The following is a 26,608-nucleotide window of genomic DNA, read 5'->3' on the forward strand; positions in this document are numbered from 1 at the left end:
ACGAAAGAGAATGCCCGTATGCGCACGGCTGTCACTCTATCCGAGCTGGACGGACAACACAAACTTTGCACTGACGAGAGGACAACCTGCGCTCCGGGGCGCAGCAGATTTCTACCCTATTGGGGGGGTTTCTCCTTTGGATTAAACACATTTGCTCCGTGTATTTTTGTTTTCGCTGCTGATTGCGCCGGTTTGAGTCGGAGCTCGTCTCCATTTGGCACCAGACGCATCTGTCACCATCTGCAACCGAGTGCCTAAAGCTGTCAAAGTCATGCCGGCCGGGTTTCAACAGCTCGGAGGGGAGGCAAGTTTTATTCTTCTCCTTCTTGCTTGCTTTTAAGCGACAAAATTATGGGTGTCCCAGAGGGAAAGTGTTTATTTTTAACCCAGCGAGTGCGCATTTCCACTGGAACATTTTACGCACGTATATTTAGGATGTGGCCCAATCAAATTCACTCTGAGATATCTTACAGTTTTGAGTTTCGAGTAACAAAAAAAAAAAGAGAAACTAAGATGATATTGGATAATATTTAAAAATGTTTAATCCAATATTTGTTTTTACTTCACTTTAATGACGACTTTGAATACTCAGTCTGTTCTGAACGATTTTTCTGTCTATAAAAGAAAATATCTGACCTTGAAACGTCAAACATCTGAGTTTATCGATCACAGCTAATCTTTGGGGGGATGGGGGTGATCAGAGTATAAATTTGGGGAGGAAGCATTTCTGGAGCAATTGTGGGTCATACAACTACCAACAGAAGTCAGGTGTAATGTTCTCCAAAGCATCAGCTCCTATAAAAAGTCTTAGGGAACGTTTTTATAGCAATTATTTATAGGACCAGCAGGCAGTTGGTTGAGCAGCAGATCAGAGGCACTTTAATGTCATTAATAATTATTATTAATATGATTAGTAAGCCTTCTAGGTTTTTGACGTTGCACTGGTTATATTCTGGCCACTGCTCCTTAATGAACTACAAGGTACTTCGTGGTGCTTGCGGTGATTTTCCACGCATGAAGCATTATTTACCTCTACACACAAGGACACACACACGTTCACAAACACACATTCCTCTGTTTTGGTCTCTAAATGACAAACAGCGCTCATTTAGAGACTCAACACAGCAAGGTCACCGGCTGAATCTGACCCTTTTGGTAAATGATTAACACAACAGCGTGCAAGAAAAATAGATGATTGGATCTGAGAATGAAACCCGGCGTCGCCGTTTCATCAATGTTCCGATGGTTTCTCTTGTTCAGCAGTACAACGAGATGTAAATGATTGTTCAAGTATCACCAGTGGATGCTTTGCGCTCTTTCTTTCACATCAGATCAAAATGTTACCCCTTTTTTTTTTATGAGGTCGTCTTGTTCCGTCATGGCTCCAGAGTTTTCCGTTCAACCAACGCCGTCTCGACGCAAAATGCGCGAAAGATTAAGGCGCCGTTTCAGTGTCAGACGTCTTAACTCTTTGTGAGTCGGTTAAACTCTCTCTGTGGGTTGCGGACCTCGAGTCCCCAAGGTCATCTCATCTGTCACCGCTCAGACAGGTGCCCGGGGCCTGACGGGAAACCGGAGGGTAGTGAAAGTTCAGGCGCGTGGCCAGTGAACTCGTGGACCATACTGGAGGGATTGTCTCTGGTCAGGATCGAGCTTATTTATAGTTAACGTTAGCTAAGTGTTGAAACGAACCCTAACTGTTTAATTAAAGCTCAGATCTCACCTCGACGCACTCAACGTACAGACAGAAGACGGTTCTGATACGTATTGAGCAGTCGGTGTAGTGGGTTTGTTGGCGGCCAATCAGAACCTGTGAGCCACCGATGTGAAAACCTACCAACTGAGCAGCCGCGTTATCCAAAGTTACAGCGGTTACTCTTAGTACAGGCGGCGGTTTGGTACAAGTGTCTTCCTAGGCCTGTCACGATAACACATTTTTCCGGACGATAAATTGTTCCAGAAGTTATTGCGATAAACGATAATATTGTCGTTTTGAGACTAATTTTCTGTAATATTGGTGGTAATGGCAAAAATAATAATGCAAGGACACGTTCTTCTCGAAGATCAGTAAACTTTAAATTCTAATGAACATTTAACACTGGAACAGGGAGACATGTTAAATATCCAAATTAAAATAATAAAATAACAAATAAAATAAATTTTGAAGTCTTGGTAAACAAAATTGTCCTTCAAAACAAGGGCTGGCTGAGACCAAAGCACCAAACTGAAGACTTTTATCCTCCAGTTTTTGGTAGGCAGACAGAAAAAAAGAGATAAACGCTAAATCATGCCAATGGAAATGATTGAGTTTGTTTTAATTTATCATGCGATTAATTAATTTATTGATTACATGCTCACACTCAAACACACAATGCAGCCTCTGGATAAGATCAGCGGCTGCATTGTGCATTGGATAAATAGATGAATTTTTAATTCATCTATTTATTTATTTTTGCTCCATTCCTGCAAAAACTGCTCCTCAGCAAGAAAGATGAATAACAGACAATGAAGCAGCTGTGCAGGCTAAAAGCTAAATCTATTTCTCTTACAAACGTGCACATAATGCAGCATGCTTCAAGACCGATGCTTGGTAACGTTGAAGAAAGTTGCTGAGTATTTGGTCTGTTTTTTCTATTTTTTTGGACTCTATTCACACACATAAACTGCGTAATGTGCATAATACGCAGAGCAACAGACAATAACACAAAGTGGTGCACTCTAGTAAAAGTTGCAATTTTTTCTATAAAATTTCAATAGTGTAAGATTGTACAGTTTAATGAACTTTAAAATAGGACGGCAGTGATATGTATGGAAAACTATATTAATCAATCAAGCCCTGCTTTATTTGTTCATCCAGTGGATAACAAATATATTTACAGTTAGAAGTAAAAACACACAAAGCATGTGGACTTAAGAGTAAGACAAGGCTGTGGTTTTGTTTTTTACCTTCTAATACTACTTCTAATACTGCACAGACAACAAAACCTTGCCGTTAGAGAAGCTTAGAGTAGCTCTCAGCGTTTGCTCAGTGGAGCAATTTGATCGTTGTTCAGTTGTCGACATCGTGTCTCACTAATAATGCAGTGAAAAGTTAACTTCAAACTTTATATTCACTTTTTATGCTTTTATCCAGTTTCTCTTTTTTTTGTAGCAAAAGAAATCAGGTGGGACGTCTAATTTCTACAACTAATCATAATAGTGTGGCTAAGTGAATGTCTTTTTTTGTGTTTTTGCCCTGCAGACGGTGACGGGAACCCTCGCTCTATCAGTCTTCACTGCTGTTCTGGGATCGCTGACGTTCGGCTACAACATCGGAGTCATCAATGCACCACAGAAGGTAAGAAGAATAAAACCTACTAACCCGAGGCGTTTGAGACGTTTGAGTACCCAGAAATCTAACCAAGTATTTGGCTACTTTTACTCAAGCAAAAGTAAAAAGTAGCCAAATAATAAGTCAAGTAAGAATAAAAAAATAAGTAAATACTGAGTAACTGATCATAACATCTATTAAGTAAAGTTTATTTATAATTTATAGATTTATTTATAGATTATTAATAGATCATATCTACTAGCAGGATGCTGTTTGGAGTTATTTTAACGTGAATTGATAATCCCTCATGTTTCACATTGAAGTGGCCCAAACAAGGATTAGAACCACAATCAACAGAGTCGAGATGCATATAAAACTTTCTGAAAACTATAAACAATTAAAGGCAGCAAAATCCCCCAAAACAATCCTAAATATACAGCCAGAGACACAGTTGAATGTTTAGATCAAAGCACATGCATGTGCTAGAATGGCCTAGTTAAAACCTGAGCCTAAATCCAGTTAATCTATGGCAAGACTTGATGTTCACAGATGTTCTCCGCCCACCAACACTTGTTCAAACACATTTTAGCTGCTAAAAGAAATGCTTCAACACAGTTGTACGAAACATGAGAACGTCATAATCTCTTTGTTTCTCATTTAACGAACTGAACAGATGTAGTTTCATAACAGCAGACAAAGCGTTGTTGTGGTTGGCGACCAGCCCCGTCGCCTCAAAATGTCAAATTTCTAGGAGGTTTTGTTGTCACCGCGATTCCGCCGTGTTTTTCTGCTTATACTGCAACTTTGCTTAGACTTTCTCTTCACTTCCTGATCTTACAGAGTGACATGTTTGGAGCCACAATATTGCCCATATTTAGGAAACAGAAAGAAGAGAAGTTCACCAGCAAGGTTTTCTGAGTTCATCCAAATAAGATAAAGTAAATATGTCAAGAATCACGTGGAAGGATAACAGTGTTGAAAGTATGGAAATGTACTCTGATGTCCTTAAATAAAAGAGGAGTACCGGCTGCTGGTACTCAGAGAGCTGCTGTTGCTAAACCTGGTTTACTGTAAACACAACAAAACAACAACACAGTAACACAAACTCTGCTGCATTTTGGTTCGATTTTGTTGGTCACATATGTAACGTCATCAAATGTTAACTTCGTTTAATTTATTGGTGAAGTTGTGATAAAAACAAAGCAAAACTTTAAATTAGTGAATTCTGTTAGGGGATTTTATTCTCACAATGAAAACATTTAGAAAACTAATATGATATACTACTACTAACATCACCACCACAGAGGTTTATTTCTCTCTCTTCTTCAGTATGGGAAAGACAGCAGAACATCCCACTCAAGTCAGGCAGATGTGTTTTAGTCCAAAAAGTCAGGAGATGCTTCCAAGACAACTTTTCAAAACTTGCCCATTTCTGCCAAAGCAGAAATGTTTGAAAAGTTTAAAACAACTGAACCTGTGGAAGGATACCAAGAAAGGCAAAATAAATCCTCAAGGCTTCGCCTGCAGCATCTAACATCTTTTAGATGATATCTACATGCCAAAAAGTTTTCTTTTTGTTTCTCCTACCATCACAAACATAAAGGTGGTGTTTGTCAAAATCTACTGGAACTTTAACTGGAGCAAAAATTAAATAAATTCAACTCAGTTGTATTTTTATAGCACCACTCACAACAAATGTCCTCTTGAAGAACTTTAAAAAAAATTATTTTAATTCGATCACAGAATCGTTCCAATTGATCCTCGTTGTCAAATAGTGCAGTAAGCTCAAGTAATGATTCAAAGTATTTAAAAAAAATTCTGTCTAAAGAAACCCAGCAGATTGAATCCAGTCAAACTTAGGCCAGGTGAGACTAAAATTAAGCTTTTAGGTGACAGAAACTCCAGTTATTGAAAAGCATCTAATGCCTGTTGTTGAGTAAGATGGAAAAACTGCTTCTTCCAAAATCAGCCTTGTTGGAGCAGATTGCACCGTGGTTGGTGGTCTTTGAGAGAGTCCAAACGCCTGCAGGAGGCCGAAGTGGTTTGATGGTTTGTCTTTGTAATGGTTTTGTCACTGCGTCATTTAGCAGAAATAATTATGCAAAGCACATGAACAATGTTGTCTCTGAACGTCCCCTGCAGATCATTGAGGAGGACTACAATGCAACGTGGATTCATCGGTACGGAGAACCAATCCCCTCAGGGACCCTCACCTCCCTCTGGTCGCTGTCTGTGGCCATCTTCTCCATCGGGGGCATGCTCTCCTCCTTCTGCGTGGGCTTCATCTCAGAGTGGCTGGGCAGGTAGGAAAACACAACATTCTCCTCCCTGAATGGCTCACGACTCCAAGAGTTAGAAATGCGGAAAGTTGGGTTGCAGCAGAAACTTCTAAATTGGGTTTATGTTTTAGGTGTGACGTCATTTTCTAGATTGGAAGACGGTTGGTTTTCAAGCAAAGTGAGGGGCAGTGTTATGTGAAATTGACTTTTTTGAGCTTCACATCATGTTATAGTGTCGTTCCCTCATCAAAAACATATCTGAAGTGTTGCTTTGATTCTTTCATGCATATTTGAAAAATCCTTCAATCTCCTGTGGAAACCATTCAGCCATCCAAAAAGCCTGGGTGGACCTAGCCCCGCCTTCAAGGCACAGCTCCTTCTTAGAGTCTCAGTTTCCAAGCCAAGCTTCTTCCTCACAGAACAGATCTCCCTCAGTTCCTTCAGACTAGCCAGCAGCAATTAGCAAACACCAGGTGGAACTGTGCTACTACTCAGTGCAACAGTAGAAAAGACATTGCTAAAGGATTCATTGAGGAGCCGCGTTATGATGACTTCCTGAAGGCAGTGTGTCAGAAACAGCAAGAGTTTCTTTAAGCGACAGAGGTCCAATTTCAAAGCACTAAATTAGGAAGAAAAATTTCTTTTAAGTCACATTTGATATGTATATATATATATATAGCATTTTTATAATGATTGAAGTTAACATAGTTACTAGATCATGCTATAAAATGCCACTATGTGCCTGGAAAACACAAACGCTGCCCTTTGAAAGACAAAACATGGAGTCTAAGTTCCTCTCTGGCCACGATGTCTGCCGTCCGAGTTTCCCTCTGTAACCTAAACCACGATGGGTGAAACGGGGGGTGGGCATAACAGAGCTGGGAGTCCAGGGTCAGGGCACAGAGCAGGTCAGGCTGCATGTCTTCCTCGAAGCACAGCTGCCTCTGGTGTTGGTGGTAAAGCTGCTGTGACCTCAGAGGTCAAAGAGCAGACGCAGATCAACTCTCATTGGACCACAGGTGATGTTTTTAACAAGTCAGAACGTAAAGTACAGGGAGAAGAGAAGATTTACACTTTTCTTCCTATAAGATGGAGTGATTAAAAGTAGTTTTGCTGTACTATTCTAAAATATCCACACTCGGCTGCTTGACGATATAATGACATCATGAAAAAGCCTAATTCCTCGCCGCTCTTTATCTGACTGCTTTTATCTGAAACAGAAAGGCGGCGACGTTTCCCACTGCTGCAAAAATAACGCAACAGGTTACGGATATGATTACGTTTAGTTTGTGTTTTTGTTAACAGAGATTTAAGCACCACATTTTTATAGTAGCACACATTGTTTGTTACCGTGGTTACTCCATAGAGTCACTCAGTTCAGCCTTAGAGATAGGATGATGGACGGACGGACGGATTAGCACGGCTAAATAATTGGAACACAAACTTTATATTATTTACGGCATATATAAACTATACAATACGTATAAATTCTAGAAAAATATCGATAGTAAACAAGTTTTTCTATGATTTTTGTTTAATTTGCCCTCCCAGTTCTGTTAAAACTGTCTGCTGTCTCCCTCATGTTGTAGCTAACGCTGACATTAAATTTCATGTCACTATTTCACATTGAATTAGAACCACAACCAAATCACTCAAAGTCACTTAATTGAAACTGATCTAAAATAATCAACTCAGTTAATCTAAAAAGCACAGACCAATAAAAATATTATCTAAAAAGATATATATATATATATATATATATATATATATATATATATATATATATATATATATATATATATATATATATATATCTTTTTAATATTTTTATATATATATATATATATATATATATATATATATATATATATATATATATATATATATATATATATATATACTGCTCAAAAAAATAAAGGGAATACTTAAAAAACCCAAAATAACTCCAAGTAAATCAAACTTCTGTGAAATCAAACTGTCCACTTAGGAAGCAACACTGATTGACCCGACGAGGGTCCCCGTGGTCAATCAGTGTTGCTTCCTAAGTGGACAGTTTGATTTCACAGAAGTTTGATTTAATTGGAGTTATATTGTGTTGTTTAAGTGCTCTCTTTATTTTTTTGAGCAGTATATATCGCATTCATAGTGAAGCATACAGCATCCTTGTCAGCTTAGATGTAATTCAGATGTACTCAATTTTATCCAGTAATGTCCTGACATCTTGTCAAATAACATGCAGTTCAATTTAATCAGAATATATTAAAGCACAAATGAAATTCAGTTGATAATTCAGAGCTAAATGATAAAAAAAACTCTCACCTGTCTTGGAAGTCAAACTGATTGCATCAAAAATGATAAATTAATAAATGTGTTGGAAGAGCAAATTTATCTCTTCTTTTCAGACATTAAGGAAGATGACTGAACATTTTAAAGTAAAGCTCTTATTCAAACATCATTCTTTTAAACTGAATTTTACAGGATTTTCATGCTCACAGTACTCTATTCATCCTGTCATGACTAAAAATCATACTGAGCAGGCAATAAATTATGATGACTAACATTTTCTGTGAGTTTTTTATTTGTTTGTTCGAAATAAGCATTCACAGATATTTGCATTGCATTGTCCCTTTAGCAGTTTGCATCACAAATAGAGTTACAGCTCCCTCCAAGACTCTGTGTTTTTGTGTGACGCTGCCCTCTAGAGGCCAAAATTAATCTGGCGTCAAGTTCACAGTTCTGGGAACAAATCAGAACCCATTCCAGTATCACGGGACTGAATCCGGCACCCTTCTGGACACCATGATGACAGTGTTTATGTTTCTTACAGGAGGAAAGCGATGCTCGCCAACAATTTGTTCGCCTTCGTTGCTGGGAGTCTGATGGGAATGTCTAAGGTCTGTCGCTCCTTTGAAATGATGATTCTGGGACGTTTCGTCATCGGGGCCTACTGTGGTAAGATAATGTCCTGTTTCTATCTCTCCTTTCTTTGTTTTCATTCATAAAAATGTAAAAACCTCTCGAGTTCTCCAGCTTGTTCTGGTTTAATCTGTCGCTTCTTTCTGAAATGCCGACCGTCTGCCTTTCTTTTCATCTCTTCCTTCTTTGCGCAGGACTTGCGTCTGGTTTGACGCCCATGTACGTGGGGGAGATAGCTCCTACAAGTCTTCGAGGTGCACTCGGCACATTGCACCAACTGGCCATAGTCACTGGGATTCTTATAGCACAGGTGTGACTGCGTGTTATTGGCCGCCCGGGGGAATAAAAGCATTGTCAAACTTTACAAAGATGCAACTCTCTGCTGCAGTTTTCCATCTTTGAGCTTTAGAGTTCTGGTTTTTACGCTGTGCAAGCTTTCAAGAAGAAACAGAAGCAAGAGACAAAACAGAAAAAAATATTGAGAACTGCGTTGAAACTCAAATCATCTCTTCAACGTGTGATAGAACATTTATAGTTGGACGCTGTGCATAAATCTGCCTGCCATTTTTGTTTTCCATCAGGCATTCCCTCTCTTTGATGTCAAAGTCAAAAAGGCTTCCTGTCTTTTCATTTGGCAGGATCGTTCTGTTGCATTAGTTGCGTTGAGCAATCATTTATATTTTCTGAAATATAAATGAAGCCTCAGGAGGAGGTTGGGACAAAACGTCCTAAAATGACCGGTTATCCATGATTCTGACTGATCCTCAACCTAAAGTAGGACTCATACTGATCTCCTGCTCTGGTTTCTTCTTTTTTGTGATTTGAAAATAAATGTTTTAATTTTTTAAACTTTCACCACAGTTTCAAGACTCTTATTTTGTAGGCCAACATGTACGTACATGCCGTACTTTAAGGTGGGTTCTCTAGTCTTTCCAATTTGTATAGTAGTTCAAAGATATTAGTGTATTTGTGCCTTACTCTTAACACCAAGGCAATACACAAACCCATGCATTACCAAGAAAAACGTATAGTTAGAGATAGGTGAATGAATGAAAATGTACAGTTTTTTTATATTTGATTTTACTCCGTCACTGATTTACTCAAATTAAAGATTTGTTTAGTTTGAGATCACTGTACTGCTGTGAAAGATTAATTTGGTTTAACTTTATTCTCTAGGTAATAGTGGACAGTCCTGTATTGTTGTAGTAAATTTCTCTTTCCAACACAGTGACTCTCTTCCCCACATTGCTTTTAGACCTACAAGTTCAAAGCAGATGTGTGTTTGAGGTCGTCCTGGCATCACTAACGCCACCTTTCTTTTTCTATTTGACAAGATTCTGGGTCTGGAGATGTTGCTGGGCAGTGAGGACCTTTGGCCCGTTCTGCTGGGTTTGACCGTGGTACCGACTGTACTGCAGATGGGTCTGCTGCCCTTCTGCCCCGAGAGTCCTCGATTCCTCTACATCGTTCGGAGTCAGGAGCATCACGCCAAGAGTGGTGGGTGGAACCGCCGTCCCACACATTGTTCTTGAACCACCTCTTTGCCTCTTGATTGTCTGAACTCTTCCCATTTGTCCTCTGGACAGGCTTGAGGAGGTTAACAGGCCGACAGGAGGTGGGTGACATGCTAGCAGAGATGAAGGAGGAGAAAAGGAGGATGGACATGGAGAGGAAAGTCTCCATCCTAGAGCTGTTCCGCTCGCCTCTTTATCGCCAGCCCATTGTTATTTCCATCCTGCTGCAGCTCTCCCAGCAGCTCTCTGGAGTCAATGCAGTTGAGTTCTGATTTTACTCAGAGTCCCAAAACTTGATTAATGCTCTCAGCGGTAACTCAGATCTGTTTAATGCCGCCTCCAGATTTTCTACTACTCCACCAGTATCTTCATGAAGGCAGGAGTCCAGAGTCCGGTCTACGCCACAATAGGAGCCGGAGTTGTAAACTGTGCTTTCACTGTGGTCTCGGTGAGAAGTCTGTGTCCTGGCTCGCTGGTAGCCTCGCAGTAACATTTAGTTTGAAGTATTTGGGAGACTTCATACAGCCTTGCTTTGAGCCACATTAAGTCAACAAGTGTGTCTCTTTCTGTGTTTAACTCTGTTATCAAAGAGTAAATAAGATAAGAGGAGGCTGGTCCATCGTTTTCATGTTGAGTCCATTATCCAGCTGAGTTGTCATTAAAAGAAGCAGAAATACACATGTTAAATCATTGGTGGAGGCATATATCCACCAAACTGGGATAAGAAATAAGTTTGAGCTCTGCAAGGCAAGAGCCTCACAATAAATGCTACACCAGTGTAGACCCTCCACCTGTTTCCTCATTCACAGCTTCTTCCATATCTCTGCTCCCTCAGACTTTCTTATTAAACACCTGATACTAAAATTATCTCGCTTTGATTCTTATACTGTAAGACTGTCCACACTGAAGAGTGTTGTGGTTAATGTGACCCGGTAATGTCAGTGTGCTGCTCACACTGCAAAAATACTAAACTTCAGCTAGCATTTGTAGCTGCTAGCATTCAGCTAGCATTTCTAGTTCATGTCTGAACTAGACCAAACTGAAATAGTTAAAACTGATTTTTAGTATTCAGTCAAACTAAAAATCAGTCTATTCTGGTCAGATTTTGTTGGTTAATAATTGATAAAAGCCAGGAAGCTGAGTTTACAAACATGCTAGCAACGTTAGCTTAACCTTGTAAGTCTCAATTTTTTTGTAAAACAAAAAAAACACATCAATAAGGCCCTGACAGAACAAATGTTGTACATTTGGCTCAGAAATGAATTAAAGTAAAACTTTTTCATTGTCTTCCTGAAATAAACAGCTGTTCCTCGTGGAGCGGATGGGTCGGCGGACACTTCACATGTTGGGTTTGGCAGGAATGTGCATTTCTGCCATTATCATGACCATAGCTCTGGCTTTACTGGTAAGTAACGCTAACATTCAGGTTGAATTGTTACTTGTTTTTTGTCTACCAGTGTTACCAAGCCCAATAAACCGCTGACTGCATCGTTTCCTCCACCTGACAGGACAGCATTCCTTGGATGAGCTACATTAGCATGCTAGCTATCTTTGGCTTTGTGGCCTTCTTTGAGGTGGGTCCAGGTCCCATTCCTTGGTTCTTTGTAGCTGAGCTGTTCTCTCAAGGCCCGAGGCCGGCTGCCATGGCTGTGGCAGGCTTCTCCAACTGGACCGCCAACTTCATCATCGGCATGGGTTTCCAGTACGTTGCGGTGAGTACCATCAGCATTCCAAAATATGGGGTCTTGCAAATGTTTTGGACATTTTTTCCCACTAAATTCACCGTTATCTCCAAAATCTACTTCCCCAGGATCTCTGTGGGCCTTACGTGTTCCTGATCTTCGCAGTGCTGCTCCTTTTTTTCCTCATCTTTACGTTCTTTCGGGTGCCAGAGACCCGGGGAAAGACATTCGACCAGATCGCAGCCAACTTTAATCAGCACTCGGCGGCTGGCATGATGGATATGGACATGGAGCTGGACAAGCCCAGCACGGAGCTGGACTACCTGGGCGATGAAAGCATCAACTGAAGAGTCCAAACAAAACCAAAAAAAACCAAAAAAACAAACTGAGTACAATTTAAGGTGAAGTTTGTGTATGGACCCTACTCCAAAATTTTTATTTTCTGACATATTTTGAGATCTGTAGTCATATTGATATAGCTTGTGGTGCCAAAGCAGTGTTAAGATGAGTGTGTGACAGTATGGACGTTTCTGGAGCCGTGGTTTGCTGGTACCACAGCAGTTCGCTAGCTGGTGGTTCTGGTCGTTGCTCTGACAGCTCAAAGCCTTTGGGTTAGAGACTGACTGATGAAGAAACAGACAGAGGCATTGACTGCCGGTGTGAGATGATTTCGTTCAGTGCTGATGAACTCAGACGCAGCATTGAAAGATGGGGAAATTTTGGAATTCCTGCACTTTATAAAGAAAGACTTCGGCGAACGGAGGTACAGGTACTGTAGGACGGTGGTGTCCAACTTCAGTTCTGAAAGACCAAATCAGATGTAAATGGTTGAGCTACCTTCTCAACACCATGTTCTGCAAATGCTTGGTAATAATTAATTTGCTTTGTGCTGTGTTCAACCAAGTGAACATCTAAGACCTGTGGAACATTTGGGTCTTGGGGACTGAAAATGGACATCACTGACGTAGGAAGTTGACGTAACTTGATAGTTTTCACTTAAGATGGGAACACGTTAGAGTAAGGCTGATTTGGGTTTCTCGTACGGATTTTGGAAACACTCTATTGCAGAAAAAAGTTAGTTTCTTAACTAGTTTGCTTTACCATCCGATTTTAAAGGGGCAGCATTTTGTATTTTCTTGGTGCAATCTCATTTTAGAGCACAATCATATAATCTTACCTTCAGTTGTTTTAAAAATGCTATCAAAAATGACTTCTAGGAAAATTTGTCTACTAAATTTAATGCGTTGAAATTGGGCCTCTGTCTCTTTAAGAATCTCCCTCTCTTTCAGCCCGCCATCACAACATTCCTCTTTCAAGACTTTGAAAACATTTTTACCAGCTTTTCACTGAGAAGTCGTTTGTATGATGAGCTGAGCAGACACACAGCTCCACGAGGTGTTGCTGCCGCTAGTCTGAAGGAGCTGAGTGGGGAAGGGAGCTCTATGAGATGGAAGCTTGGCTAGGGACCGCAGCTCCAGGAAGAAGCTCCTTGCCCATTCCAACCCCTAACGCTTGCTCTCCATCGTGAGAGCAAGCGTTAAGGCGCCCCGAATGGATTGCTACTGGAGATTCAATGATTTCTCATGAAAGATTTAAAGAAGCACACCATGCATGATTTTTGAAGAGGGAATAACATATAAATCTAAAAAAGAAATCTAAAAAATTTTGAATAATAATGCCTCTTTAAATTGGTGAAACCAGTAAAAATCAAGCAACGAAGCGTTCACACGTTTGTTAGCCTTTTCCCCATATTTTCATTAAAATTTTGGATATTTGGGAAGTTTAACTTTTATTCAGCTGATATTTGAATAGCAGTTGAGCCGTATTTTCACATTGTGATACTGTCAATATTACAATCACATAAGTTCAGATAAACAGTTTGCTGACTTTTTCCTTAAGCTTCCTGCTGATGACGCTTGGGTCAATAAACTACAGATTAAAACCTGACCAATTTTATTGGCATGCAGACCTCGAGTCAGAGCAGTTATTGCATTAAAGCCACGTTGATTAGATTTACTGCACAGCTCTAACCTGTCTGTTCCTCAAAACATTGCTGAAACCAACTTCCCATCTGAGCATACCATAGATGAATCTGAGCTAGCTTGGGTCAGTTAGACACAGTAAGTCAAAGCAAACCCTTTAGAAAATGGAATAAGCTTAGAAAAACTAAACATTTCAACCCAAAACTTCCACACTGTAAGAATCTTGCATCAGTCAGTCCTTTACACACGTGTTCCCTTTTTAAGTTATGTTTTCCAGAGATTTCAGAAAACATTTTTGGTTCTTCTTGTGTACATAGCGCTCATGTCATGGTATGTGGGTCTAAAGTTTCTACTCTGTATGCACTCCAGCTGGTGTATGGTTTTTTTGTGGATGCTCAGTCAGATTAGAGTTTAGGATTTTTGTAGTTTATGTACAGTCTTTGCATCAATGTGTGCGTGTTCTGTTATGTAGTGCTCATTTCTGAATATTTGTATTGAGATTTTTTTTTTTTCCCAGTGGACCTGTAATTTTATGCTGTGGTTATACAAGTGATGTAAATAACTACTAAAGCCTCCTCATTTTCATATTATTCTATTCTAGAGACAAAACTAAACCAAAGTCATGGTATTTGCAAACATGTTTTATTAGTTGGCATTCCAAGCACCGACATTGCACATAATCCCCTCCAACAAAAAGGAAACCTAAAACTCGAGAAATAAATTTTTTTCTCCCCGCCCCCCATCAATCCATCCAAAGCCGGAGATGAAAGGAGCACAACGCTTCAACAGATTCAGGTGGTACCAGAACTAAACCGACTCCCAATGCAAACCACCAGCTGCACACCTGCTTAGGTTTCCCCTCAAATCAAATTAAAAAGCCAAATAAAAAACAAGGCTGGTTCCTCTGATCTACCGTTATCTGGTCAGTTAAAGAAAATGTTCTTCTAAGAGGGGTTGGAATGACGGAGTCACCAAGCAGATTGTCCTTTCCCATTTAAGCTTAAAGGTTTTTAACTTTTTAATCACACACCCATCGGTATCACCTTTTCTAATCTGCCGACTCCTCGCCAACCGGTCGCTATAAACAAGTTGAGAGAGAGATAGAGGGTGAGGGGAGGGGAGAGCAGTGCATGTTGTGAAAGAGGTCCAGCTCTCGAATTCAGGACCTACAAGAAAAACGCAAAGGAGGCACAGGGATTTCAAACGGTGAAGAACCAAACGTCATATGCCTCTAATCCTGAACGAGGATTAGGCTGGTCTTTAATCCTGGTTTGAGAAAAAGAAAAAAATAAAAAATAATAAATGCTTTGTGTTTCAACTAAAGTTTAAACTTAAAAAATGTCCTTAAAGACTCCATAAAAATTGCTTTTATCCCTTTAATGCCAGCATTCCACTTTAAACCAGTCCACGTCCGTCGAGAGGCCACCCGTTTGTCCCGTGATGCACGAGCGGCGCAATCTCAAACTGTCCGAATCCAGAGCCACTCAACGTTCTTTGGCATCAGGTCCCATCTTCCCCCTGGGGGCTGAGGGTCTGAGACAAGCCTGGGTGCAATCACTCTGTTGGGGCTTCAACTTCTGGGGCGACCGCCGCCTGAGGGCAAACAAATTACAATGCGTCACAGGAAACATACAGGAACACTTTATTATGCTCAACGCTTTACCTCAGGAGATTTTGGCGTTTTAGGAGAGGTTTTCGGAGACGACTTTGACGATTTGGGTGTAGATTTGTCCTCCGTTGGGTTTGTGCTCTGAGGAGGGGACCCAGGCTCCGAGCCAGACTTCTCCGTGTCATTCTTCATGCGAGACAAAAACCAAGTACATTTAATAGACGCATTTATTTTGAGGATTTTTGTTTAAAAAAAAAAAAAAAAACAAAAAACAACTTGCTTTTGAAGTTGAGGATTCAGAGTTCCTCTGCCTGCGCCGTCTGGACGGCCGGCGTGGTTTCTGGCCTTCTGTCGGCGTCTCGCCGTTGGTCTGGATACTCTCAGGAGACTCCACCTGTTTTACCTCTGCCTGCTGGTCCTTGACTTCATCTGAAGCCAGAGGTTTCTGGTCAGCCGCAGACTGATCCGCAGGTGGGCGAGGGCGGAAGGGTCTAGGTTGATGGGGAAAGAAAGTAAAAAAAAACCAAAACAAACTGGTATGGACATTGTCACAGTTAAGTACGACTTCAGGGTTACCTGCGGTAGGGACGGTAGAATCTGCGCCTTTGTGGCATCTGCTGTGTCTGATCACCTTCAGCAGCTCCATCTTTTTCCTCTCCAACCTCCCCCTGTTATTCCAGCAAAATTTTATTAACGCCAAAGTAAAACAAAAGGAAAAAAAACCCTAAATGTTCATTCTGCTTTACCATACATTTTGGGTACTAAGTCGCGGTCTGCGTGGCCTACGTCTCCGGGGTGGAGGCCTCGTCTCCTCCGTTTGCTCCCCCTCTGGTGCAGGAGCTTGGTCATCGGCTGGTGTACTCTGGTCTGCAGTACGAGGGTTGCGGGGGAAGAACCGCCGACGGAAACGCCGTTTGTTGGGAGCGTAGCGGCTGCCTTTAACCGGAATGCCACCCGGACCCGTTACGTTGGCCGCTTCAGAGCCCTGTTGGGCAACACACCAGTTCTTTAACAGGCTAGAGTTTTCGATGCTAGAAGAACCCAAACACTCCTTCGTTCTCACCTTAGTTGCTTCAATTACGTCAAACTCTACGACTTCCCCGTCTCCAACACTTCGGAGAAACTTTCTAGGATTGTTCTTCTTGATGGCAGTCTGGAGGAAGAAATCGGTCAAAGGAATGGTACAATCAAAGCAGGGATGAAGAACCAAAACTTAATCCTACCTGATGAACAAAGACGTCTTCTTTAGTGTCATTTCTGCAAGAAATGATAGTTTAGCAGTTGCACCAAATTGGGGGATTCTTACAGTAACGCACAGTATGAAGTGGTACCTGTTAATGAAGCCATAGCCGTTACGGACGTTGAACCATTTCACTGTGCCTTGAACTGCCATGGCTGTAACAGAAGATTTAACAAATTTGTTTTTTTTCTCTCTTTTTTTACATAAGACATGGGTATAACAGGCCATTTTACAGAAACCATACTGTTATCTTGCCCTCATCATCAATCATTAACAGTCAGACTTTGAAACCAGGTCTGATCTGGGTCACGAGGGAGGGAAGTGGAGTGATGATACAACCCGTTTAACACCTTCAGGAGGCAAAAGGCAAGAGTCATGATTCATCAAACAATGATTTCAGCTTTTGTCGGGAAGCATTTTCTGCTGGAGTCCACCTGATATCGTTTAATTGGTTCATGTGTTGCTTAGGCAAATGATTTGCAGCTGTGAGGACTTCACCATATCTGGGCCGTGTGCTCACAATGTCAGGAGGGCAATATAAATTTCTCATTTGCCACAAAAATGAGGCGCACTCAGTGCGATAAATACATGCAGTATCAATTGAACTCTTTCTACAACATGGAGATTGGACGTTTATAAGTACCAACACGTGTCGCCCTGTAAATGAAGCCATAATTATTTATCGTTTACCGTCCTCACCTTGTAAATGGGATTGCCCAACCATCCTCACAACTTTCACACGTCAAAGGAAAGCAACATACCTCAAGACTATGAAAGTGCACAAGTATTAAGAATGGGACTTAACGCAGGCAATGCGCCCTAAAACAACTAACCAGACTGGTTTGCGACTCTTCCACCCTCTCTGCACCCACCTATAACCTTCCTCTCCGGCTGAGGCTCGTCTTCCACCGGGGCTGGTGGTGTTGGAGCGCTCGGCGCCTCAGCGTCGCTCATCCTCGCTCCTGCTGCTCTAGTTTGGGGACTGTCGCTCCTGCTGGTTCCGCTGCTCTCGCCCCTTCCCTGTGGATCCCCTGCTCTTCTTGAAACTTTTCTGCCCGCCTCGGTTAAGGTTTTATCTCGACGTCACGTCGAGCTGCCGGACGGAAGCCGCGCCCTCATTGGTTTCACGAGGGCACGAGCTGGAAACCGATTGGCTGCAAGAAGTCGGCAAATTGGACGGGAAACAGTAGCAGGTGGGGAACAGGTAGGAGTGAGAGGAGATGATTTCTGTCACCGGAAGTGGAAGGAAGTTTGATCTAAATTGAGTTTATGACACGTTTTTATGCAGACTTTAAATGGTAAATGCTGTGACATTTCAATCCAGTGTTCAAGACAGCCTGTAACAAGCCACCGGATTATAATCTCCTGTTTTAAATTATTTTACAACTGGATTTAGTTTAACTGCTTGAGTGTATAGATTCAGCCGGATAACATAAAAAATATTCCTAAAAAAACCCCACACACATTTAAAAATATGTTAAAGCTGTCATGAGATTTTACAGAAATGATCCTGATGCCTTTGCTGTGAATCGAAATGACCTAAATTGAAATGAATCTAACTGAATTAAACTTTGTTGACCTAAACTTACAGGGAATAAAAGAATATAACTGAAAATGAACTAAACTAAAATAAAATGAACTTGATGGAGCTGAATTACTCGATTAAACCGAGCTGAAAAAGAACTGGAAATTAACTACGTGGAAATTAAATTCAGATTGAATTGAGATTAAATTGATTAAACCTTGATTAGCTAAACTGATGGAGGTGGTCCAGAAACAACTGAACTAAACAGAATTGAATGAATTGAAGTGAACTGGAACCGAACTGAATTAATTATACCAGAGTTGAATTGAACCTAATCAAAGGGAAGTGAAGTTGGATTAAGTTGAAATGATCTGCACTGAATTTAACAGAACTAAATCAAATGGAGTGAAAATGAACTCAGTGTAAATGAACTGAATTGATTTAAGTTGAATTGATTAGGGCTTCCCTGCTTATAGTGTTTCCTGATTGTGTTTTTGGTGCTGCAAACATCAAAATCTGCTCTCTATAGGATATTTTTGAGATTTATATAAAACTAAAGTTTTAATTATCCATTCAATTGTTTATTTGTGGCACAGGGTGTTGCTGTTCAGCATCCTTGAGTCACTTTCTGTATGGAGTTTGCATGATGTCCATGTGCATGCTTTGTTTTTAATCTGTGTTCTCCAGTTTCTTCCTAAACCTCCTAAGTGCTTGCTAACGTAGCCATGCTGATATCACTCTGAAAAGTCGACTGTCAAAGTTTCAATTAGATTTTATTGTTGGATGCTTTCAAAGAAAAAAAAAACGTACAATTTTTGTTAATCTCTGCGATCTGTCATTAAAAGTTGACTTTATAAAACAACAGTAGCTTAATTCACATTTTGCCTTTAAGTGCAGTCTGCATAGGTCACTGCACTCCAGTTTCAAACCACTAAATTTAACTCAGCCCCTCTGAGAAGAGCCAAGTTCAGCAGCACCATTTGCTGCACACTTGCACCATGAGTCCAGAGCAAGAAAATAGTTACAAATGTAGATTGAGATTCCTGGTGGGAGAGGGAATACAATAAAATAAAGCTGGAAAGACTGTGGGGGGGATGAAAGTCGACTCCTCAAGATGCAGGAAGGTGTATGAAAACACACGTTGAGCTTGTAAAATCTCCAACTGCATGCTGATCAATAATGTGTCATTTTAATAAGGCGCGCAACAGAATTACATCTTTTAGCTTGAATCCGCAGAGAAATTGTAAAAGCAGAACATAAATAGCGGGCGCCATTTGTAATTTAGATTCATAGCGTAAAACAATATGCGTCAAATACTTTGCTGACTTTGCAAACGCACAGAGTGTAGCATCTATCACACAGTAAGAGTCCAGGAAGAGAAAACAGGAATGGTCCATGTGCGACACACATCAGATTGTTGAGGTTTCTTTAACGGGCATCTGCATGACGGAGACATCAAGCTACTGCCAGTTAGCCAGCAGCTAACAGGAAAAGCGGCAGCTCTTCAAAATAAAAGTCTTTCAGTGGGGAGGGAGGAGAGCGGGGAATTAAGCAGAGATACAGTGACGATTAACCTTTGTATTAAGAGTAGGAACACATATTTAATGAGTGTAGCAATACTTCGTGGCAATACTGTTATGATCATTAAAAAAAGCTGGTTTTCTGATATCTATGTGCATGTCTAAAGCTCAAATTTGACCTAAATTTGGTCCATATTTCCTAGTAAATTAATGTGTAAACAGTGTGGATGTAGAGCAACAAGAAAAGAAAAAAAAAACATTTATCCAGACGATAAATTAGATGCTGAGTTTCTTTAAAGAGGTGAATGCAAGTCAAACTTGACCAGATCTAAAATTGTGGGGAAAGCGCATTAAAAAGTCTTGGTGGAAGTAATTAGACATGAGGTGATTTGTACTGTGTCAAATATTTAAAAAATATATAATTTAATAATTCAGGAGTCTGCAACATTTACAATCCAAAGATTCATTTTTTACCTAAATCCAGCCGCATAAGGCTATAGCTTAGATTTGAACACGTGATCTTTTGATAAAAATGACAACTTGTGTTTTTTAATAAATTTCTCCTCTGGGAAATTTGTTGTTTTTTCAGAGCCACCATTTTATGTCTGTTATTTGCATAAAGCAAATAGAACTCTTGCAAAAACCAGATGGATATAACTTTCTTCTTTGAGACATAGTTTGCGGAAAATGACACAACAAAGTTTTCAAGCAATTGACAGGAAAAATAGATCTGCAAATATCAAGGGTATTTTTAATGTAATAATTCTGTTGTAAAAGAAATCAGTACGTTTATTCCTCATTATAAAAACATTAGTCATCATTTTTAGATATATTGAGAGCCATTGTACGTCCAAAAAGTCACTGGAGTTATATAGTTCTACATATCAACAACTTGATATATAGAACCATGTCGCAAAATAGAAGAAATATTTCTCACATATATATATATATCTTATTTTATCTCAATAAAGACGATATAGCCCAGTGAAAGAAAAGCAGTGTACTGTGAGTTTTGTGAGTGTTTTATTGTGGAAGAGCCAACAGGAAGTGGTTGCCGTCGATGTTTATACGTTTATTATGTCCAAGCGGTGCTGGGGAGCTGGATGACAGCAGCAGACAGAGGGAGAGAGAGGCTGCACATCGTGCAAACAAGCGGGCTTTGGATGCGTTTCGGCCCGGCGGCTGCTTGGAGTGGTCGCCTTCCTCTGCTGGAGGCAAACAGCAGTCTGGACAACACTGAAGGGGAGAGAATGACTCAGAGAAATAATAAAAATATCAGCTAAAGGCTAACTAATAATAATAATAATAATAATAATAATAAAATAAATTTTAAAAAAAAGGTGGGAGCGACATCGTTTTGGAGGAGCAGAGCGGGGAGCAGACGCCGGGCTGGACAGTGACCACAGCGGAGGAGCAAAGCCATTATCAGCGGAGTAAGTTCTCCTCGTCCAATAAGAGGGGCGTGTTTGCGCCTGGCCAGGAGGTTTCCTCCGCACAAGACAGGCTGCAGACAGGCGCTCTTAGTGCGTCTCTCCTTTAGGTGATTTGTTATTGGATTTAAAGATAAAGTACAGCCAACATTTTTGGTCCATCCAGCGCGAGGGGTTGCAGCTGGTCCCGGGTCCGCAAGGCGCTGCCTGCCGGAAGCCGCAGTTACATTAGTGTTCAGCTGTTTGCTGGTTCCTGTCAGTGTTACTGGGAGGAGGGGAGGTGTGTGTGTGTGTGTGTGTGTGTGGGGGGGGGGGGTGGTGGCAATAACATAACTGCCACTTAAGCTCCTAAAGGCTGTGGCGACCAGGAGGGCCTCAGCCTGGGTGCAGGCAGGCGGCATGCCGGTCCGCTGAGGGCCGCAGTCAGAGGAGAGAGACTCAGCGCTGATTTATGAGGCGATTCTTCCGGATTTTGACTTTAAGAAACATATCGAGAGCAGAAATATTGAGAAACACGCCACGGCCGTTCCAGGACATTGTAAATAGTTTAACAGGATCTCTGTAATTACACAACTTAAAAAGAAATTTAAAAAAAAAAATCTAAATATGTAACACACTATCGGTGTTTTATACCATTTACAGAGAGGACTCGAACAGCCAATGAGGTGAAAGAAAAAAGGAAACTAGTGACAAATATCCAGAAGTGATTCAGATTCTCATCCACGTGACACTGTGATCCAAAACACTGTCAACAGTCACTGTAGACGCAGAGTCCAGATAACACATTGTATATCCAGCTGAAAAAAAAAGAAGCCCCATAAATGTATTACTAATGTCTCAGGTTTTATTGTAAAAGTTTTAGCCTTGAGACAACTTTAAAGGACTGAACCTGCATTACCACCTCCACACCTTTATAATACATGCTACTAAGCATTTAAGTGTCACCAAGGTGTATTAAAGACAGATCAAAACTGAATTATTTAAATAATTGCTGAACATTTATTGCGCTCCATTACATTTACATTACATAGACAGCAGCTAACTGATGTAACTCGACTTATAGTGAAGTGAGTAAAATCACCCAGTTACCGTTTCAGTGTCTCAACTCGACATGCAAGCAACAGAAAACAAGAGGAAACTGTTTTGTTTGACGGGAGCAGCAGCTGAATTTAAAAGTGTGTTCAGGTGAAAGTGCTAATCTTCGCTATGCTGTAATACTTCCCCTCACTTGTTGTTTTGTGTAAAAATGACTAAATGTGCATTTAAAAGGTGTGAAATGGATCCTTCAGAGTGACGTTTGCATGTGAACCTTCAACATGCAGTGGGAGAAGCTGCTGCTGCAAGATAGAGATTTAGTAAGTGTGCAGTGAACGAGGGTTTTTCCTTTCAGTTTTAATATTAAAGGTTTTCAATTTAAAACCAGCATTTCATTTTACAGCATCTTAAAGACAGCAAAAGAAAAAGAGAGACAGAGAGAGAGAAAAAAAACAGTTTAAACACTGATATTCATCAAAAACGACTTGCGGTTTGCCTGTGCAGCATCCATGGCGGATGCAGAGCTGGACTTCCAGACCGGTGATGCCGGGGCGTCTGCCACCTTCCCCATGCAGTGCTCCGCGCTGCGCAAAAACGGCTTCGTGGTGCTCAAAGGTCGACCCTGCAAGATCGTCGAGATGTCCACGTCCAAAACCGGCAAGCACGGCCACGCCAAGGTGAGAACAAACAAGCAAAAGCAAAGAACTAATGCAGGTTCAAATAAATCGGCAACTGTATACAGTCTAGATTTAAAGGCACTCAGTGTTTCGGCTGTTATGCAGTTCTCTGATGGATCGTTTTAACATGTTTTTCATGCATTTGTATTGTACAGTACAATTAAAAAATGAACAAAGCTGCCAGATAAAGAAGAAATGGCAACATAAATATGCAGACACTTAAACTAGTACGTAACTGAATCAGCTTTTGTTTTAATGTCTGCATTCGGTCTTCCACGAAGAGTGAATCTGATTAGATATTCATTCATTTCGCTTGGCCAAAGCAGAACCACTTCAAAGGATAAAAATGAACATATTGCAACAAAGTACGAGTCGGGAAGAAGAGCAGACAGAAAAAAGAATACTGCAGGACATAAATCAGCTGGGGCACACTCACGACGGTCACTGATCATTTGTATAAAAACATGACAGAAACCTCTTATTTTTGACAGAAACGTGTCAGAGAGGCTGACAAGAAGCTGCAGGAGTTTTGTTGCGAGTTTTGCACGTGACATCAATCTGCTCTGTTCTCCTTATGTGTGTGGAATAACGAGTTCAAAGATAAAGAATCTCTTCTTCCCCAGTTCAGTTAAAATCTCCTGATAGCTTGTGGGAGAACTTATTGCAGACGTGAAACAAACCTGGACAGGATATTAATGAGATATTTCTCAACAAAGGTGACAAAAGTGTTGATGCGATACACATCTTGATCCACGTTAGAGCAAACGGTTATGCATCGTGGACCTGTCAGGTGGTGATCCGTCTCTAAATCCTCTCTCATTAATATTGATGAACAGTCAGTCTCTATAAAACCTGAGTGTTTCAGGTCAGAGGTGTTTTAAAGGGGCGGCGTTATGCATTGTCCAGGCACACAGTGCCTTTTTATAGCACAATTAAGTAACTGTGCTGTAAAAAGTTTCTGCATGTATCAAACATGACTTAAAAAACACTTGACTTTGCAATTTGACACCTTAAAATTGGGCTTCTGCCTCTTTAAGAAGCTCCTACTCTCTCTGACACACCGCCATTAGCAAGACATCACAACAACGCTTCTCCTTATGCTTTTAATCGGGTCATTAATCAGGTCACTAATTGGGTCATTAATCAGATCATTAATCGGATCATTAATCGGGTCATTAGCTCGGCAGACTCACAGTTCCACCAGTTGTTTGCTAATTGCTGCTGCCACTAGTCTGAAGGAGCTGAGTGAGGCAGAGAGGAGCTCTGTGAGGATCTAAAGAGGAGCTCTGTGGAAACAGGCGGCGCTTTGTGAGAGCAACTGTTTAGTCACCCCCAAACGGTTGCCAAGGGAGATTCAAGAACTTCTCAAACATTTGTGAATGAAACAAAGCAAAACTCCAGGCATTTTTGTTATAAATACTGTTATTTATCATGCCAACATTTTTTTTTAGCTTTAACATGATATAAGGGGGAAAAATAAGTTGATTTTTACATAATTTTACATAAATCTTGACTTAAATCAGAGAAGTCAGCTCACCCTCTAAACAGTTGAGTGCTTTGCAGATATCTGTATAAATGTTTCTGCGTGTCTTCTGTGCCTGTGCAGGTTCACCTGGTTGGCATAGACATCTTCTCCGGTAAGAAGTATGAAGACATTTGTCCTTCCACCCACAACATGGACGTCCCCAACATCAAACGAATGGATTACCAGGTGAGTCGATCCCTGAAAGCTTCCTTTTTCTTTTAAGATTTAAAACATTGTAACAGCACCAATGAGAACTTTTGTGCTGCACAAACCAACACAAATGCGACACAGTTGACTGATGCCATGTTTTGTTTGACTTTTGTGAATGAGGACTGGCTGGTCGAACTTTGAGAAACATCTATAAATATCTTTGAAATAAAATAAAATGAACGTTTAATACCAACTTTGTTTGGCTTAAAGAAGGGAGGTAATATCAAAAGTAAATAATTACATGCCCCATTTTTATGCTGTTGTATCTTTGTACCCTGGTGGAGGCAGTTGGAAATTTATAAAACCAAACATTCGAGCATAAAGGTTAGTGGGTGCAGGACAGACTGGGCTAAAACGTGATGCTGGATGGGGAATCCACACAGCTTGGCAAACTGTAAGCAGCAGGTGTTGAGTTTCCTGCTAAAGTGAAACCACGCAGTCCCAGCGCTGGAGATGTATGTAACTCGGGTCATGTGAGCATTTTTAGGTACGTTGGCACCTTTTGACCCTTTCACATGCGCTAGTGGAGCCGCTTCCTGCGTGTGGTTAACGCGATGCATCGCAGAACATGAAGAAGATTACAAGTTCATGTTCCTCTTTCACAGCTGATTGGGATCCAGGACGGCTACCTCTCCCTGCTCCAGGACAGCGGGGAGGTGAGAGAGGACCTGAAGCTTCCCGAGGGAGACCTGGGAAAGGAGATCGAGAGCAGGCACGAAGCCGGAGAGGAGATCCTGGTCGGTAGCATCAGCGCGCGCTCTTTTTCCTGCTGCGGCCTTTCCTCCAGACAAACGTTCCCAATCCCCTCCTCTCTTTTCCAGATCACTGTTCTAAATGCAATGGACGAGGAAGCTGCAGTCGGTATAAAAGCCTTGGGTAAATAAGCCACAGCAGGTAAACGCAACTGACCCAACGCTGCCTGAGAAAGTTTGACCTGTAAAATGTTTTATGCGTTTGTCACCAGACGCCAGCATGTGTTGTAGTTTAGGTAAAAATGTTTTTCTAAAACCTGCTGCTTTAAACTGCTGATGTTTATGCATATTTTTATGCAGAATACCCCAAATAAATTGTAGTCAAAGAGTAGCACTACGTCTATATATTTCTACTTAAAGTAAAAGTAAAAAGTAGCCAACCGAGAAATTATTCAAGTTAAAAGTAAAAAAAAGGTGTTTAGTTAAAAAGGTAAACTAATCAAAACATCAATCATTTGATATTTAAAAATTACATAATTAGACGTACAAAAATATGAAGTGTTGCGGACATTTTGTTTTGCTTTTGAAAACAATTCATATACATAATTACAAAATAACAAAATAGGCAAAAGAAAAATTTTTCCAAATCGGTTTCCTTCGATATGAAACATATTGAACTTCAACAAAAGCTGCAGCCGCACGTGTGTGTGTGTGTGTGTGTGTGTGTGTGTGTGTGTAGAGGGAAATTTTGGTTAAAACCAGCTGCTTCTTCATCTAGTGAAGTTATTCACATTGGGCAGAGTATCCGGAAAGTAAAAGTAGTGATACTTCAACATGTCTTCACTCAAGTAAAAGTAAAAAGCAGTCATCCCAAGAAATCACTCGGAGTAAGAAAAGTATTGAGCAACCAAGCTACTCAGAGTAACTGATCAAAAACATTCCTCTGTTTAAATCCGTTTCAGATACAAACGAGATGCACTGGACCTGGAGGAAAAGGAGAGGCTAATGCATCGTCCAAGCTGGTCTCCCTCCCTTCTCTGTCTCTTTCTTTCTTGCTTTCCGCCTCTTCTTTGGGTTCAACTAGACGACTTGAATAAATATCTGGAAGCAACTAAAAAAAAAAATACAAATACATTACTGATGTACATGCTCAGACGGGAGTCCCAGAGTGGATCCACAAATGTCGTGTAGCGACGCCACCTTCAGGGACGAGCTGTAATCACACTTCTGTTTGACAAACCTCTGCTGAATCAAGGGCTTCACCTCCAGAGCTACAGCGAAACCGATTTCAGAGATGACGAGTGTATTCTGTCGGTGTTCAAAGTTATTTATTGAGATGATGTTGTGTGGAAACCTTCACGGCTCTCTGAACACAAACGATTCAAATGTTATTTATTGTGCTCCCAGGTTCTGATCCAGGATCTGTGGACGACCTTTGGCAAGTTTGGCTTCGCCTCGTGTT

General features: G+C 40.8%; 3 protein-coding genes across 5 annotated transcripts; 2 read left to right on the forward strand and 1 right to left on the reverse strand.

Annotated features, from left to right (window-relative positions):
* The first annotated feature begins 17 nt into the window (after positions 1-17).
* LOC103480459 (solute carrier family 2, facilitated glucose transporter member 4) lies at positions 18-14,319 on the forward strand. The gene is made up of 11 exons (XM_008435410.3): positions 18-304; positions 3,242-3,337; positions 5,453-5,613; positions 8,417-8,541; positions 8,700-8,815; positions 9,840-10,002; positions 10,092-10,279; positions 10,363-10,467; positions 11,323-11,424; positions 11,528-11,731; positions 11,830-14,319. The coding sequence occupies exons 1-11, from the start codon at positions 272-274 to the stop codon at positions 12,046-12,048; spliced, it is 1,512 nt and encodes a 503-aa protein (XP_008433632.1). The 5' UTR covers positions 18-271; the 3' UTR covers positions 12,049-14,319.
* LOC103480458 (Y-box-binding protein 2-A) lies at positions 14,310-17,840 on the reverse strand. 2 transcript variants are annotated; one of them, XM_008435409.3, is made up of 9 exons: positions 17,405-17,832; positions 16,624-16,687; positions 16,516-16,549; positions 16,356-16,445; positions 16,044-16,277; positions 15,869-15,960; positions 15,573-15,783; positions 15,347-15,478; positions 14,310-15,276 (listed from the first exon to the last, which is right to left on the reverse strand). In XM_008435409.3, exons 1-9 carry the CDS (start codon positions 17,484-17,486, stop codon positions 15,238-15,240), a joined length of 978 nt encoding a protein of 325 aa, XP_008433631.2. In that variant the 5' UTR covers positions 17,487-17,832; the 3' UTR covers positions 14,310-15,237. The 2 variants fall into 2 exon arrangements, with proteins under 2 accessions (XP_008433631.2, XP_081455133.1); XM_081599007.1 differs by having other exon boundaries at positions 16,044-16,445; positions 17,405-17,840.
* A 2,824-nt stretch (positions 17,841-20,664) lies between these two features.
* LOC103480456 (eukaryotic translation initiation factor 5A-1) lies at positions 20,665-26,270 on the forward strand. Of its 2 annotated transcripts, XR_014084550.1 has the most exons (7): positions 20,665-21,010; positions 22,547-22,719; positions 24,326-24,430; positions 25,060-25,191; positions 25,276-25,348; positions 26,109-26,196; positions 26,244-26,270. XR_014084550.1 is itself a non-coding variant. In XM_008435407.3 (6 exons), the coding sequence occupies exons 2-5, from the start codon at positions 22,552-22,554 to the stop codon at positions 25,336-25,338; spliced, it is 468 nt and encodes a 155-aa protein (XP_008433629.1). In that variant the 5' UTR covers positions 20,665-21,010; positions 22,547-22,551; the 3' UTR covers positions 25,339-25,348; positions 26,109-26,270. The 2 variants fall into 2 exon arrangements, 1 of the variants encoding a protein (XP_008433629.1); XM_008435407.3 differs by having other exon boundaries at positions 26,109-26,270.
* Positions 26,271-26,608: the final 338 nt, after the last annotated feature.

This window comes from Poecilia reticulata, chromosome 18, assembly GCF_904066995.2.
Source record: "Poecilia reticulata chromosome 18, P_reticulata-male-v2, whole genome shotgun sequence".
In the NCBI taxonomy this organism is placed as follows: domain Eukaryota; kingdom Metazoa; phylum Chordata; class Actinopteri; order Cyprinodontiformes; family Poeciliidae; genus Poecilia; species Poecilia reticulata.